Raw genomic sequence first — 17,448 nt, 5'->3', positions numbered from 1 at the left:
ATTAGAATTTATAAAGGAATATTAGGCTGTTAAAAAAAAAAAAACAGCAGTGTCTACATTTTTCTTTCTGTGAAACAAACAGGTGTCAGTGTTGTACATGCTGGTTGTTGTGTATTTCTCTCTGAAAATCTGAGTAAAATGGATTGTTCCAGACATTGTTCAGAAAAACAGTGTACTTTAGTTAAAAAGTTGATTGGAGAGGGGAACTGCTTCAAAGCCTTAGGTACTACTGCAATTACACACTTAATTTATTACCGTTATTATGATAATATTTGTCACAGTCATTCCGCTCTGTGTGTACATGATCCCATCAGATCTCAGAAGTGAAGCAGAGTAGGTCCTGATTGGCACTTGAATTGGAAAACCACTCGGAAACACCACGTTTCTCTTTGTAGAATCGGAGTTGCATCAGGAAGGGCAATCCCACTGTGTCTGGACCAGATCTGCTACAGTGACCCCAGTCAACCAGGGGCAGCTGAAAGCCATGAAAGAAGAATAAAAATTCCGATAACTTATTGCGTTACGGAATAAACTAGACTTAAGGAAAGTGGTTCATTCATTCATGTTCTATAACTGCTTATTCCAGTTAAGGATGACAGGGAAGGGGCTGGAAGCTATCCCAGCAGCCATCGGTCAAGTGGTGGACACCCTGGACAGTTTAAGAAAATTTTACAGCAGATTATTTAAAAAGCCAGGCATAGGTCCAAAATAACTCAAAGTAGATCTCATGTGAAGTGGCGACTCATCTATTTTTATTAGAATCTCACATTCCAGTGTTTGAAGTGGATACTTCTGGATTTAAAAGTGTTAGTTTTATTTTGGCCAACTTTTTGTATTTTAATGCTACAATTCAAACCAGCTGCCATTTGAGCACCACTTAATCTTTTTTAAATAAAAATCTTTAAAAATTTCGATCCTGAAATATACACAAGAGTTCTCTTACAGCACGGATGATGTGTCATAGAACAATATGGATAACTGCAACTGTGAAAAACACAAACACACAGTCATCGGGGATCACTGAGTGAGGAATCTGCTTTAATTAGTGTGAATGATACCCACGTTTGACATTTAAACACACTGATCAGGGCCTCCTTCCCCAAAAGGATCTTAATACTGAGCTGATTGTCCAAACCCTATGATGAACCATTTCAAGCTAAGAAGATGTTTCCCAAAAGCATTTTTTTTATTTAAGATGTTTGATCAAATTTTGTACAATAACGAGTGTCTTATGGGCACACCAAAAAGCTTAAGAGTGTAAAGAGGCTCCAGAATCTGCAGGAGGAACCAAAAAACCACAAGATAGTCATAATCACATCATAAAATATCACACTGATGGTGCCGCGCTTCACCTGGTCCACCTTGGATCCTGAATGGTAATTACACAGGCGGACAACCTGTCTGTCCCTAACCTCCTGAAGAGAGACATCTACTTCGAGCTGCAGCCAGGTGAAACATGGTTACCGCAAACACACCTGCATGCTGATTTGCTAACTGAGCGCAATGAGGATTGCACCTGTGAAATTGCAGTTTCATGCATTTACCTTCATGATTATGCAATTTGAGGTTTGTCCACCCGAGAGTGCAAAATTATGGGAGGAAACATGCAAATAGGTGACGTTTGCACATGCAACAAAAGTTAATTTAGCCGGTGCTGATAGCATTTGTGTTTTATCATTTTGAAACCTTCCATCAGCACAGACAGAATTAAAAAAAAACTTTCATTGTAAATGTCGGGCATATTTAAAGATTTTAACGGTTTTACCTCATGTTTGTTTCTTTAAGAACAGGTGGACCAGAGTACATTTTGGTATGTAATTATAGTCACTGATGTCACACAAATACACACACACACATCTCAGGGTCTGTGTGGAATGATGGATGCATGGCTGTGCGCGATGCATGTGCATTCTGCTGGTGAAACACACTGATACACTAATAGCAGGCACACAGCCAGCTATCAGTGTATTCCACCATGGCACATGGCTACCTGTGCAAGTGACACAGCTCATCCCTCACAGACTCTGAGCTGTGCACGCTGCATGCACAGCTGTCTGTGTCTATATTTGCGTTGCTGTGTGCATTCCTGTGCACATCAATGAGACTAAGCTGCTGGGTGTAGTGGTAGACTCAAAATTATCATGGAAAAAACATATAAATAATATTTTTTGTAAAAATGGGCAGTGGTATATCTATTATGAGAAGACATGCAAGGTTTTAAAGTTGTTCTACATTGAATTATGCTATTAAAGCATTATTATTAGTATACCTGGACTATTGCCCAGCAATTTGGTCAAATGCCTCCAGAGAAATGATAAATAAATTACAGATTATTCAAAATAGGGCTTCTCATATAGCACTTAAGTGCAGTTATAGGACTAACATCATTACAATACATAATAATTGAAACTGGCTGTTAGTTAAAGATAGATTTTTATATTCACTGATCATTTTTACCAGAAAGATTATTGTCACTAAGTTACCTTGTATTTTGTTTAGGGATTTCTCTTTCAATTCAGAAAATCATAGATACATAACCAGACATGCTGTGGTGAGAAACTTTACGCTACCTGTAGCCTGGACTAATGCCATAAAGAACACTGTCATATTTAGGGGTATGAAGGAATGGAATTTATTACTGGAATGCATTAAACTCATTTCAACTGAATGTTTTTTAAGGAACTTCTAAAGCTGCATCTGTTGACATAACATGCAATTTGGGTTTAGCTTTTGATCATTTATAGACAAGTTATTTTGTGTATATCGACTGACCTGGTGTGGTGATTAATTTGACTGGAATTTGATTGTTTTGTTTTATTTTTTTCCTTTTTAAATTTTTTATATTTTTGAATGCATTTCTGATTAATGTATATTGTGTTTGTAGACTTGTGTGGACCCCAGGAAGAGTAGCTGCAGCAGAGCTGCAGCTAAAGGGGATCCAAGTAAATAAACAAATAAATAAACAAATCAATAATAAATCAATACAATATACTGCTATTTGAGTACTGAGTTGTCTTCCATGTATATTAGATCTGGATATTTATCACTCGTTATCTGGGATCTTAGTAAATCAGGCCCTAAGACCCTTGTTCTGCAAAAGTACCAGGACTGCCAAACACCTGTGTCCAACGTCCTCATGACTGACTCTTCTCCAGCATTTCTTGATCTCAAAGTCCGAAGACCCAGAATCATGAACGTCACTGCGGAGACATTGCAAATGTTCCTCATGACTGGAATGTCATAGCTCATTTTCTCACACATTGCAAGTAGCCAGGCTGAATCTCTCTAAGTAGTCGCAAATTTGGCAGAAAGTCATTCTGGAAGTAACCAAGGATTCTCTGGAGAGAAACAGCACTAAAAACATCCAATCATCAACTTGGAGTTCTGGCTGGGGTGGTGGACAAGCAGTTAAGTGTGCTTGTTTCCAGAAGTTCCCCGTTAAAGGCCACCCCTTCCATGTATTGTGGAGATGTGTCAAAAAGGGCATTCGGAAGGTTTAAACCTGTGCCAAATCAACATGCAGGTCAACTCTCACAACCAGGGGTACCGACAAGGGGAGAATAAGGAGAAGGATTTTAGAGGCCCATGATTGACAGGGGCCCTGAATAAACAAGGAAGTGTTCACCAATATTGAAAAGGTGCAGACTACAAAAACATATAACTATAATTGCAGAGACCAAAGTAGTCACACACAATCTCACAGCTTCGAGGCCAAAGAATTGTATTTAACGGTTAGTCTTGGAAGCATTGGTGACTATTGAATACATTTTTTTTTTTTTTTTTTTTTGCATGGAAGCTGTGACTTTTTCCGTGACTGCTTTGGTCTCTACATCACGAGATGAAACCTCACCACAGTGTAAATAGACTATAGAGGACAACGATGGATAGCGAAACTGTTGACTGCCATGAGTGAGAGTGTTTATCTAATTGAAGTGGGCTGACAGCAGCTTGTTATCAAATTGAGATAAATTTTCTGGTTTGTTTGTTCCAACATTTGTTATCGAGATCAGTCTACTCTAAAGGGACTGCTCCATATTCAGAACTGACTTGATAGAAAAAAATCAGTGAAATGAGAAAAAGAAAATGCAAATGATTGTTTTGGTTTGTTTTCTATTAATCCCAGTTTCTGAACAATTTTGTGTTCACTCACTTTGTCTTTTGCACGTGTTTTTAAAAATAATATTTTTCTCAAGCACATCCCAAAGCAGCTCATAAATGTGATTGCGAGCGCATGTCATTAAAAGGTATTTAATGTCAGCTGTCCGTGGTGCTGATCCCTAAAAAGCAGGTACAATGAAGTAATGTAGCAACTCTAGTAAGTTATGGGTAGTACTGTATGTAACCTGGGAAGAGCTTATAAATTACAAGCTTACAAAGACAAGATATTTAATGTTCAAACTGATAAACTTTATTGTTTTTGGGCAAATATTTACTCATTTTGAAATGGATGCCTGCAACACGTTTCAAAAAAGCTGAGACAGTGGTATGTTTACCATTGTATTACATCACCTTTCATTCTACCAACACTCAATAATCGTTTGGGAACTGAGGACACTAATTGTGAGTGTCATGCCTGGGTATAAAAGGAACATCCCCAAAAGGCTCAGCCGTTCACAAGCAAAGATGGGGTGAGGATCACTACTTTGTGAACAACTGCGTGAAAAAATAGTCCAACAGTTTAAGAGCAATGTTTCTCAATGTTCACTTTCAAGGAATTTAGGGATTCCATCATTTGCCGTCCATAATATAATCAGAAGATTCAGAGAATCTGGAGAACTTTCTACACCTAAGCGGCAAGGCCGAAAACCAACATTGAATGCCCGTGACCTTCGATCCCTCACGTGGCATGGCTTTAAAAACCAACATCATTGTGTAAAGGATCTTACCGTGTGGGCTCAGGAACACTTCACAAAACCATTGTCAGTTAACACAGTTTGTCGCTACATCTATAAGTGCAAGTTAAAACTCTACCATGCAAAGTGAAAGCCATACATCAACAACATCCAGAAACGCTGCCGCCTTCTCTGGGCCCAAGCTCATTTGAAATGGACAGACGCTAAGTGGAAAAGTGTGCTGTGGTCTGATGAGTCCACATTTCAAATTCTTTTTGGAAATCATGGACGTCGTGTCCTCAGAACAAAAGAGGAAAAACACCATCCAGATTGTCAAAAGTACAAAGTTCAAAAGCCAGCATCTGTGATGGTATGGGGGTGTGTTTGTGCCCATGGCATGGGCAACTTACACATCTGTGATGGCACCTTCAATGCTGAAAGGTACATCCAGGTTTTGGAACAACACGTGCTGCCATCCAAGAAACGTCTTTTCAGGGACATCCCTGCTTACATCAGCAAGACAATGCCAAGACACATTCTGCACGTGTTACAACAGCGTGGTTTCGTAGTAAAAGAGTGCGGGTACTAGACTGGCCTGCCTGCAGTCCAGACCTGTCACCCATTGAAAATGTGTGGCGCTTTATGAAGCGCAAAATACGACAACGGCGACCCCGGACTGTTGAACAACTGAAGTCGTACATCAAGCAAGAATGGGAAATAATTCCACCTGCAAAGCTTCAACAATTAGTGTCCTCAGTTCCCAAATGCTTATTGAGTGTTGTTAGAAGGAAAGGTGATGTAACACAGTAAATAGACTGCATTTATATAGCGCTTTTCCATCTACATCAGACGCTCAAAGCGCTTTACAATTATGCCGGGTGAATGTGAGGCATGTGAAGCTGTGACAGTGGTAAACATACCACTGTCCCAGCTTTTTTGAAATGTGTTGCAGGCATCCATTTCAAATTGAGCAAATATTTGCACAAAAGCAATAAAGTTGATCAGTTTGAACATTAAATATCTTGTCTTTGTGGTGTATTCAATTGAATATAGGTTGAAGAGGATTTGCAAATCATTGTATTCTGTTTTTATTTACATTTTACACAATGTCCCAATTTCATTGGAACTGGGGTTGTACAATTATAATACTCTCTAAATAATATGGGGGGGTGGCCCAGTTAAGATTTCTTTTCAAGGGGCCCAGAATCCCTTTAGGTGCCCCTTCTCACAACCCAGGAAGTACCAGGAAGTACCCTGAAGACTTGCACCTTCATTCTCCTGCAAATATAGTGGCATTGTCAAACACCTCTATTCGGCAGCCTCATAAATTTATAAGCTCTTCCCAGGTGTCTCTCGATTTCACAGGAAAGAAAGAAAAAGAAAGCTCATGACTGCGGTTGATCTGAGTTCTGAATAATTCTTTAACAATTAAAATGTATCAAATATTTGTATAGAGTTATTACAGTTACACTTTTCCAGTTTTTTCTATTAAATATACAGTACTACCCATAACTTACTAGAGTTGCTACATTACTTCAGTGTACCTACTTTTATGGATCAGCACCACGGACAGCTGACATTAAATACCTTTTAATGACATGCGCGCGCAATCACATTTATGAGCTGCTTTGGGATGTGCTTGAGAAAAATATTTGTAGAAACACATGCAAAAGACAAAAAAGAAACTGGGATTTATAGAAAACAAACCAAAAAATTGTTTGCATTTTCTTTTTCTCATTTCACTGATTTTTTCTTTCAAGTCATTTCTGAATATGGAGCAGTCCCTTTAGAGTAGAATGATCTCAATAACAAATGTTGGAACAAACAAACCAGCAAATGTATCTGAATTTGAAAACAACAAGCTGCTGTCAGCCCACTTCAGTTAGATAAACACTCTCACTTATGGCAGCCAACAGTTTTGCCATAATCCATCATTGTCCTCTAAAGTCTATTTACACTGTGGTGAGGTTTCATCTCGTGATGTAGAGACCAAAGTAGTCACAGAAAAAGTCACAGCTTCCATGCAAAAAAAATGTATTCAATAGTCACCAATGCTTCTAAGACTACCCATTAAATACAATTCTTTGGCCTTGAAGACATGAGATTGTGTGCGACTACTTTGGTCTCTGCAATTATATTTATAGGTTTTTGTAGTCTGCACCTTTTCAATATTGGTGAACACTTCCTTGTTTATTCATCTCATGATGCAACACCTTGGCTTGTTTATCTAAGTGAAAATAGCTTTTCAATATCCTGTTAGATATTTGCAAAAGGCTGTAGATGTTTATGATGCTTTTATGAGGCCCTGAACGGATCTGTGGACCGGAGAGGATGTTGGTGTCATATTTGTTGTCATTTTCATTCTTTATTGTCACTGTCACAATTGTTCAGTACACACACAGAAAATGACGGCAGACGTTATGGATCATTTTCCATTTTACGTCATTGTCACCAGTTTTGCAATGTATGCATACATCTGCCAAACTCTTACATTTCTGATGTTGAGAAATGGTTATCCATTTCAGGCATTCTCTCCTAATCCTGATTCTCACCAAGGAGATTGTTTTTGTTGTCATTTTCCAGTGTGTCTCTGTCTTTCTTTGATTTTCAGTATCTAGTAAATAACCAGACAGGATGACAGTTGCATTCACGTTGTTCCACATGGGAAGTAATAATATTGCATTGGTATTAATAAGTAAAATAAGTGAATTTAGAACTACAGAGGCAGTCTGCAGGATGCAGAAAATGTTGATGGACAAGAGAAAGTCAGAATTACTTCCATTGTGTGTTTGTGGATTTCGAGAAAGCTTACAGGTGCCAAGAGAAGAGTTGTGGCATTGTATGTGGAAGTATGGAGTGGTGGAGAAGTATGTGAAGGTAGTGCTGAATATATACAATGACAGTGCAACAGGTGTGAGATTGTAGTAGGAATGACAAACACTTTCAAGGTGGATGTGGGATTACATCAAGAATGGGGTCTCAGCCCTTTTTTTTGTTTGGAGTAGTGATGCACAGGTTGACTGACCTGATCAGATGGGACTCTCCATGGACTATGATGTTTGCAGATTACATTTTGATTTATAGTGAGAGTAGAGAGCAGGTTGAGAGAGCCTGGAGAGGCGGTGATATGCTCTGGAGAGAAGGGGAATGAGAGTGAGCTGGAACGAAATGGAATTTGGAGAACAAGTTCATGCACATCACCTGTGAGGCTCTGAGGGTGAAGAAAGCAATTTAATGGACTGTAAACATTAGCATTAGCTTCTAATGAGCAGTGGGGAACAGCAGCTAATTCTTGGTGCATCTGTCGTCACAGAGTCTACCTGGTCTCTTTGCTAACTCGATTACCTGCACCATCACTGCCAGCGTCAGCACCTGAGGTGTGACCTGCTTCTACCTGGTTGTGGGTTTAGTGGTGAAATATAATTTTATGTCCAGTTTTTATTCAGCCCTGTTCCCACATGCAATATTTCTTTTTTATCACGACACTATCATGATGACTACATTATAGCGGGTGATCAGTCTGATGTCTTGGTGAGTTTTGAACACTCTTAATGAGTCCTGATGGTATAGTATGCTACTACTACAGTTAAATACTGTCATTATAAGTCTTGTGGTTCCTCTTTGTGTTGTCAAGCAGTCTTGCTTTGTCTTGCTGCCACCTGTAAGGCAACACTGTGTATTCTTGGATAGTTGGGTGAAAACCTGATGGAATGTAACACAATGCCGCACTGTTGCAGAGTCTTTCCTGAGTCCTGAAGATGTTGTGGAAAATCATGGTGTTTCTTTATTCAGTCATGATGAATTGTCTTGTATGTTATAATAACGTTGAGGTGTTTTAAACAGACTGTATGTCTACAGCACTTTTTCATCTGTTGAAGATGAAAAACTGCTTTACCATGATGCCTCACATTCATCCAGTCACACAAACATACACACACTAATGTCAGTGAGTTCCTGTGGAATGTGCTCAACTGCACACTGGGAGTAAATTGGGGATTAAGGACCTCACTCAAGGGGATATTCATGAGTTGCTTCTAGGATGGGGAATTGAACACTGCAGTTTCGTTTGAGTGCGGGCGCTAAAGGGGTAAAACATGACGTAATTTCTCTACTTCCTGAGAAAAAAAATAGCATTGTTGCTGAGTTTTTGGGTAAATTACACACAAAGAAAGAGTGACGATTCGGTGGGAAGTGGACATGTGTTGCAGTTTGCTTATGACCCAGAGCACAAATATGGTGAGGCGGTTTTGCTTGCGGGAGAATGTAGCTACTGTGTAGGCTAACACTGACACAACGTCTCCCATTCGTCTTGTCTTCCCTTCTCCATCGGGAACCGGAAAAAAAAACACTTTTCATGATTGTTTTGGTGATTGCATCCAAAAACAAAACAGTACACCATTTTTCCATGTGAAGTTATGCTGTGTATATACTGCACAACGGGACTGGCTGTCCCCATAAGTAGTCAAATCCCGCGATATCACACAGGGTTCAAATGAGACAACGGCTCCCTATTGAACTGAGGATTCTCTGGTTACAAGCTTGCAGGTCTCCTTCCCTTGTTTTGCTGTGGCTTGGTTGGACATCTTCAAAATCATCTATGTGGGAATGTGGTTTTGGTTGCAAGTGAACAAAAGAGTCACCACTTGACCTTCGTCCTCGGTCCAACTAATTTACCGTTATCATTAACTTCTTTTGTCCACCCACTGTATGAATTTGACTGTTCAGGAGGCACTGGACGTGGCCTGAAATGAAATCCTAAGAAAAATTGTCTGTCCAGGGTGTCCTCCCCCCGCCGTCGCCCAATGACCGCTGGGACAGGCTCCAGCTTCCGCCGGGGTCCCTTAATTGGAATAAGCCAGTGTCGCAGACCGAACTGTCCCCCTAAAAATCGGTCCCCCCGATGACGCAGTTCATGGATTATCACCTCATTTCTGCTTCAAACTGCCTCCAGTCATCACCTATCTCAACGACAGATATCTGAAGCTTTTGTACAACAATCATTTCCATGTTTCAAGTTCCAGTTCTGTCATCTGACCTTTGCATTTGCATCAGTGGGCAGTAAAACTCCACCCTCCACTCCTCTGGTTTTCACATGCACAGGAGGAACTATTGCAATATAACGGGGTTTTTTTTTCTGCAGCTTGAGGATCAGTTTGACCAGAAATGAAAGTTGTCAGATGAAACATTTATAGTGTATTAAAAAATAGAAGCCTTCTCCTTTTCTGTTGCTGTTCTTCGTCTTCCAGACTGACAAGCACAGCCCTCTGCTGGCTGCGCGCTCTCGGCCCTCTCTGGACGGGGGCAAGATGAGAGCGTCTGTCAGGATGACCCGCTATCTGGAGTCCTGGGGTGCCGCCAAGCCGTTCGCAAATCTTCACCATCGAGACAGTATGACCACAGAAAACGGCAAAATCAACACTGCTGTGAGTGCAAGCAGCGTTCTGTTCCGTCTCTCTCTCTCTCTCTCTCTCACACACACACACACATACACAAAACATCCCTGATCAATACATGTGATGTGTGTTTTGTTTTTTTTTTCATTTTAGGATGTTCCAATGGGGCAGTATCATCTTCAGAGAAGAGAAAGGTGAGTTTGATGCAGCATCACCGCCTGAATAATCACGACTCGTAATTACTCGCTTTTAAGGGATCACTTTTACCGTGTGCTCTGCCAGGTCCAAATCTCAGAGGAGGCGGTTTGAGGAGGAACTCAATGAGCGGATGATTCGCACGATTGATGGCATTAACTCGCAGAAGCAAGTGCACGTTCTATTTTTATGCTGCTGTCATAGTTCTTCACAGTAAACACTTCACAGTGGGAAAAAAGAGTAGAAACACAAAGCCAGAATGTGCAATGAGCAAAAAAAAATCTAAAGCGTCCGTCGGAAATAAGATCAATTTATCACCGAGCTGGTTTGGAAACACTTTTAATTCAGGCGATGGTGCTTTATTGTAAAAACATAATGATTTGTTGCTGATTTGCTGTGCTGCTTATCAATAAATAGATAGATTAGAGACACCATTATATATTTTTTTATATTTTCAAAGAAAACATGACTACACCACACACACACACACACACACACACACATACAGTACTGTGCAAACATTTCTAGAGTCATAATAAAAGTAGCGTTTGATCCACCCCACCACCACCAGCACCCCTTTTTAATGGCATGTCAACACAAAATCAGTTCCAACAAAAATGAATATGAGAGCTACATTTTTATTAATATTAATAATATTATATTAAAATGACTCCAAAACTCATTTACTCATACTCAAAGTCGCGTTTTTCTTCTTAAAAACGTTTTTTGATGTCCTGCAATTTAATACACTGGTGCAACTTATAAACTGAAAAATCGCACATAAATGGACCCAATTTTTCTTATTGATTATCATAAAAGTTGAAATTCATCACACATTTAATTTATTTATGAATATTTATCAGGTTTTCATCATTTTTAATGCTTTTATGAAGCATTAAATGTGCCTAAAACATTTGCACAGCATTGTAGAATGTGTGTATCGTGAAGTAAAGATGTTCTGTGAATGTGCTGTGGTGTTAGATTAGATTAGATTGGATTAAATAGAACTTTATTAATCCCTTGGGAAGACTCCCTCTGGGAAATTGAGGTTCCAGCAGCATTGTATAGCAGCACACAGGGCAAGAAGCACACAGAGCATCAAAAGTGAAATTAAAAAAGAAAAACAGATTTATTCATGAAACCAAAAAATACTCTGTAGCTCAGTCCATTAAAATAGTTAATTTTTGCATTCACGCTGTGATGTTTAGCCTGGTGTTTGCCAACGGAGAGTAGAAATTTGATTAACGTCAACCTACGCCAAGGTGCACCGGACTCCACAGGAGCAAAGTCTGCATCAGTCGGGGGAATGCTGAAAAAAATTATCAACATGCTTAAAATTTTCTACATTCATGCTGAAACGCTGGCAAGAGTTGAGTTACACTACCACTACATCACCTCTGCGAGTACGCCATTCCTGCTCCGTCGAAGGCTTGACTGAACGCACCACATACTCTGGATCCTTGGGTATGACGAACTGTGTGGCAATAATATAAAGGAATATGTAGCATCTCTCTCCGCTACGCTGCTGCTCCGCGGAGTGCACTACTAATGTGCCCACCCTCGATGAGGAAAGTTGAACCACATGCTGTAGTAAGTCAGTGGACCATCAGCAAATCTACTTCACCCTCCACTGAGCTACATCATCCTGCATTGAAGACAAGAAATTTGGACCCTTGCTGTGAACCTTCTGTGAGAATCTCCTACGTCATACACTTCATGTCATAGTGTGAACGGGCCCCAAGTTATACATGTGGGAAAACTTGAAAATACATGAACAAAATTCTTAAGTCTGCAAAATAAAACCTTTTTTTATGCTCACATACATAGTGATAATCCACAGTCTGTTCATTGTTAATTGGTGCCTTCAGTTACTGTGAATCACTTGTGATGCTGAAGCATTGTTTCTGGATCTCTGCACTGTCTGAGTCTGTCTGTCACTTTTTATCTCCAGACAGTGGCTGAAGTCTGAGGACCTCCAGAGGATCTCATTGTTCTTTCACAACAAAGCTCTGGAGAAAGAGGTCGGTGAATGCATACATAACACCAGACAGCAGGATTAGTCAGAGGAGAGAAATGAATAAATTGAACTGTGCAGGTGTCACAGAGACTGTGCGACCTTGTAGGCAACAAATGGTGTGTGCGTGTGTGTGTGTTTATACAGCAGTAATTTGTAATATAAGGTTCACATACCTGTGGAGCTACAGGTACTGGACTTGCATTTTTATGCCACGAATCATTTGCAAACATATATATATAAAAAAAATATAAATTAACTCATAAAAGGACACACCAATGTCTATGTGTGAGTGTGAAATAAATTTAGAACAATGCTTTTGGATTTTTAAATATTAAGATGATTCTCCTTTTTTTAAATGCTTGAAACATGAAACGAAACAGTTGCTTCAAGCAATGATTCACTATTTTGAAAAGTGCAAAACTTCCCCAAATAATACACTTTTTAAAATGCTCAAAAGTGTAAATTAAATGCATGAATCAGAAAGTGTTTCAATTGGTTTCAAACTCATGAAACTGAATCAAATGTTTCAAAGTGCTTGAAAGCAGTTGTTTCAGCAAGTGTTATACATGTTAAAAACAGGACAAAACAACGGCTTCAGAAAATGGTTAAATCATCAAATAAAACATTTTCTTTGCATCAGGAGTTTTGAAATGAATCACTGCAGTGTGACCCACCCTAGAAAATATTACTGAATCATAATATTGCAGAAGACAAGTTTAAACATCTCAACAATATTCACATATTATTGGCATGAAATGTTTTTCAAAACTTTCAACCAGTTCCTTCACAAAAGATTTCACTGTTTCAAAATGCATGTAACAACAATGGCATCGATTGTTTAGAAAATAATTCACATTTTCGAAAGGTTTGGAGCACTAAATGAAACAATTATTTCAAACAATAATTCAATAATTCATTGCTGTGAAATGCATAAAACTAAATTAACAAATTGTTTCCCAAAGTTAACCTTTCAAAAGGTCAAATAGTACTTACTAATACTTTAGGAATTGTGATTCATTCAAAAGTGATTCATTTTTTTGCAACACAATGAAGTGTTTCATTCAGAAAGTGCTTCAAAGAAACAAATGCCTCAGAAAATGTTTCAGTTTTTCAAAACAGCTCCACATTTTCTACACAGTTTCTACAGAAAATGACTCTTATTTTGTAAATGCTCCAAACACTAAATGAACCTTTTTTTTTTTTTTTTTTTTTTAGGAACTGATGCAGTTTTCAAAATGTTCAATGCGTTACAGTGATGACGTGTAGTAAACACTGGACGTGCCCAAATTAATTCTGGGTGACACCTCTGATTGATGCAGCTTCAGTTCATGTTGTACTTTATGTCTAAATTTACAGAAAAATATTTCTAAAGCCTCATTCCCACTTTCATTGACATTTAGGGTCACAGTTTGAAACCTTGTCCAAACCTTGGTCAACTTTAGAAGGTTGGCTGGATTTTCAAGATGTTCTCGAATTCATTTTTTCCGTCACGAACTATGACATATTTCGGTCACCCCTTGCATTCCTGTGGTGCCGTCCTGTGCTGTGATACAGTAGTGTTCAGAATAATAGTAGTGCTATGTGACTAAAAAGATTAATCCAGGTTTTGAGTATATTTCTTATTGTTAAAGGAAAACAAAGTACCAGTAGATTCAGTAGATTCTCACAAATCCAACAAGACCAAGCATTCATGATATGCACACTCTTAAGGCTATGAAATTGGGCTATTAGTAAAACAAAGTAGAAAAGGGGTGTTCACAATAATAGTAGCATCTGTTGTTGATGCTACAAACTCAAAACTGTTATGTTCAAACTGCTTTTTTAGCAATTCTGTGAATCACTAAACTAGTATTTAGTTGTATAACCACAGTTTTTCATGATTTCTTCACATCTGCGAGGCATTAATTTTGTTGGTGTGGAACCAAGATTTTGCTGGTTTACTAGTGTGCTTGGGGTCATTGTCTTGTTGAAACACCCATTTCAAGGGCATGTCCTCTTCAGCATAAGGCAACATGACCTCTTCAAGTATTTTGACATATCCAAACTGATCCATGATACCCGGTATGTGATATATAGGCCCAACACCACAGTAGGAGAAACATGCCCATATCATGATGCTTGCACCACCATGCTTCACTGTCTTCACTGTGAACTGTGGCTTGAATTCAGAGTTTGGGGGTTGTCTCACAAACTGTCTGCGGCCCTTGGACCCAAAAATAACAATTTTACTCTCATCAGTCCACAAAATATTCCTCCATTTCTCTTTAAGCCAGTTGATGTGTTCTTTGGCAATTGTAACCTCTTCTGCACATGTCTTTTATTTAACAGAGGGACTTTGTGGGGGATTCTTGCAATAAATTAGCTTCACACAGGCGTCTTCTAACTGTCACAGCACTTACAGGTAACTCCAGACTGTCTTTGATCATCCTGGAGCTGATCAATGGGTGAGCCTTTGCCATTCTGGTTATTCTTCTATCCATTTTGATGGTTGTTTTCCATTTTCTTCCACACGTCTCTGTTTTTTTTTTGTCCATTTTAAAGCATTGGAGATCATTATAGATGAACAGCCTATAATTTTTTGCACCTGTGTATAAGTTTTCCCCTCTCCAATCAACTTTTTAATCAAACTACGCTGTTCTTCTGAACAATGTCTTGAACGTCCCATTTTCCTCAGGCTTTCAAAGAGAAAAGCATGTTCAACAGGTGCTGGCTTCATCCTTAAATAGGGGACACCTGATTCACACCTGTTTGTTCCACAAAATTGACAAACTCACTGACTGAATGCCACACTACTATTATTGTGAACACCCCCTTTTCTACTTTTTTTTTTTTACTAATAGCCCAATTTCATAGCCTTAAGAGTGTGCATATCATGAATGCTTGGTCTTGTTGGATTTGTGAGAATCTACTGAATCTACTGGTACCTTGTTTCCCATGTAACAGTAGGAAATATACTCAAAACCAGGATTAATCTTTTTAGTCACATAGCACTACTATTATTCTGAACACTACTGTATTACCAGGAGGTTGTCCAGAGGTGCCACAGATGCGCTCTGCAGTTGTTTATGCACCTGACGTGCTAGAAGTCCGGTGTGTAACATCTTCAAACTGCTCACAAGCGCACGTTCATGGTCAAACATGATTGTGCCAGTTTGTCAGGGTTATAGTCCATGACCTTCTGGTATGCATGTCCACAAAATTGATATTGGAGGTTTATGTCATTGCACTCTCCTTTTTGACATTTTTCCTGTAATGCTCAAATTTCCTGTTTCTGTCTTGCTGTCAACAGTACAGGTCCACCACACTGCCTGCCTTCAAGTACTACGTCACCTGTGCCTGCCTCATATTTTGCTGTATTTTCATCGTGCAGGTCCTGGTTTTGCCCAAGTAAGTCGAAACTCTTTAAGAGGTCAGTACACTGCGCCCTCCCCAGAGCTTCAGCAAATGGAGTTTATGGGTTTGTAGCGTGTTGATGGGGAAAAAGCTGTTCGACCTCAGCTGTCCTATGTGCTGGAATGAAAGCGACAGGGGAGCAAGAGGCCAAACGCTAGAAATCCAATGGACATGTAAGGGCGCTGTGAGGAGCTGTGATTATGGATCAGGTGGAGCAAACTGTGGCGTGTCTTTAATGGAGAAAAATAATGATGAGAAATTCGCTTTCATCGTAATTTGCTGCTGTGGGCGGACAGAGTAATTCCATATCTGAGAGGTCATTGATTTTTAGAACTCAACCCCTCGTGCTGTTGTTATGTTTTCATTATTTGTCACAGTGTCCTCTCCTGCTTTCTGGCAGATGTCACGTCAGCTGTACTGTGTTCCTCATGAAATATTTAACATTATTTTGTGTGTGTGTGTGTGTGTGTGTGTGTGTGTGTGTGTGTGTGTGTGTGTGTGTGTGTGTGTGTGTGTGTGTGTGTGTGTGTGTGTGTGTGTGTGTGTGTGTGTGTGTGTTGCAGAACGGCCGTGTTGGGGATCTCCTTTGGCCTGGCATTCCTGTTTTTGGCTCTGATCCTGCTCTTGTGCTTTGCTGGTCACGTTCTGGTAGGTCCTACATGCATCTAAATGTGAATTCATGAACACACACACACACATCTGGGCTAAAGCTGCATTTGAGCAAATATGGAAAGCAAACAAAGCCGGTGCTTTGTTGCAGATTTTTGACACAAGATTGCCTAAGCTTGTGGTGCAAAAACCCCAATTTGGGCCTGAAATGGGGTGTAATAGGTAATAATAGACATACACACTGAGGGAATCATGAACCAGAATAAATGTACTTTCTGACGTATCCAATAAACTCTGATTTACAGTCTTGCTCAAAATTATGAGCACCCTTGAATTTTAAGTAAGTCAGCGACAGGCCCTGAGGCGCTTTGGTGCCGGTGCTCCAGTTTCCATAACACGAAGCGGATGAGAGTCTGCAACTACCCCTGGGCAAGATATCAGTCCAGTTCAGGTTCCTCAGCCAAGGCTGGTACCCATTTTAGAGCTGGGAGGGCAGAGACATTGCAGATGAAGTGTCATGTGAAAGATCACAAACAGGTAGTATGAGTAGAAATTGAACCCAAGTCTACATTTTCACAACCCAGTTCCTTAACCTCTGAGCTACCCGAACTTAAAGTACGGAATTTAAAATATAGTCTGAAATAAATGCAAATGAGCCAATTTTGTGAAATCAGAATATTACAACAACAACAAAAAAGCCGTCGGTGTTGCCACTAATGACCGTGATTTGTTTTTACATCAATCACAAAAACATGATCCATCCGTGTCATCTGTTCTCTCACTCACCTGCTTCCAAAGTAGATCGTACATCCGCAATTTGCACCACGACTGTCCACAAACACACTGTGTCACAGCTGCCGTGGTGACTCTAGACTGAGTCCTGCATAAAAATCAACTTGCAAAACTTCTCTACAACACCATAACCTAATTATAGTGTAGAAGACTATTTATTGTGATATAAGAGAACCACTGTGATTTATGCTCCCGTCACAGTCAGCTATGATGACAT

The 17,448-nt window shown here is 39.6% G+C and overlaps 1 protein-coding gene across 3 annotated transcripts in view; it reads left to right on the top strand.

Moving 5' to 3' along the window:
• The window catches only part of adcy2b (adenylate cyclase 2b (brain)), a 103,044-nt gene that overhangs the window by 62,909 nt on the left and 22,687 nt on the right, over positions 1–17,448 (top strand). For all 3 annotated transcript variants that reach the window (XM_034161034.1, XM_034161033.1, XM_034161035.1), the window contains exons 10-15: positions 10,079–10,255; positions 10,379–10,419; positions 10,508–10,588; positions 12,372–12,441; positions 15,727–15,824; positions 16,394–16,478. In XM_034161034.1, the coding sequence (XP_034016925.1) occupies positions 10,079–10,255; positions 10,379–10,419; positions 10,508–10,588; positions 12,372–12,441; positions 15,727–15,824; positions 16,394–16,478 (552 nt within the window). The remainder of the gene's footprint in view (positions 1–10,078; positions 10,256–10,378; positions 10,420–10,507; positions 10,589–12,371; positions 12,442–15,726; positions 15,825–16,393; positions 16,479–17,448) is intronic.

Source organism: Thalassophryne amazonica, chromosome 20 (genome assembly GCF_902500255.1).
Source record: "Thalassophryne amazonica chromosome 20, fThaAma1.1, whole genome shotgun sequence".
NCBI classification, from domain to species: Eukaryota; Metazoa; Chordata; class Actinopteri; order Batrachoidiformes; family Batrachoididae; genus Thalassophryne; species Thalassophryne amazonica.
Note: the sequence above shows the minus strand (reverse complement) of the source record. Positions and strands in the feature narration are given on the sequence as shown.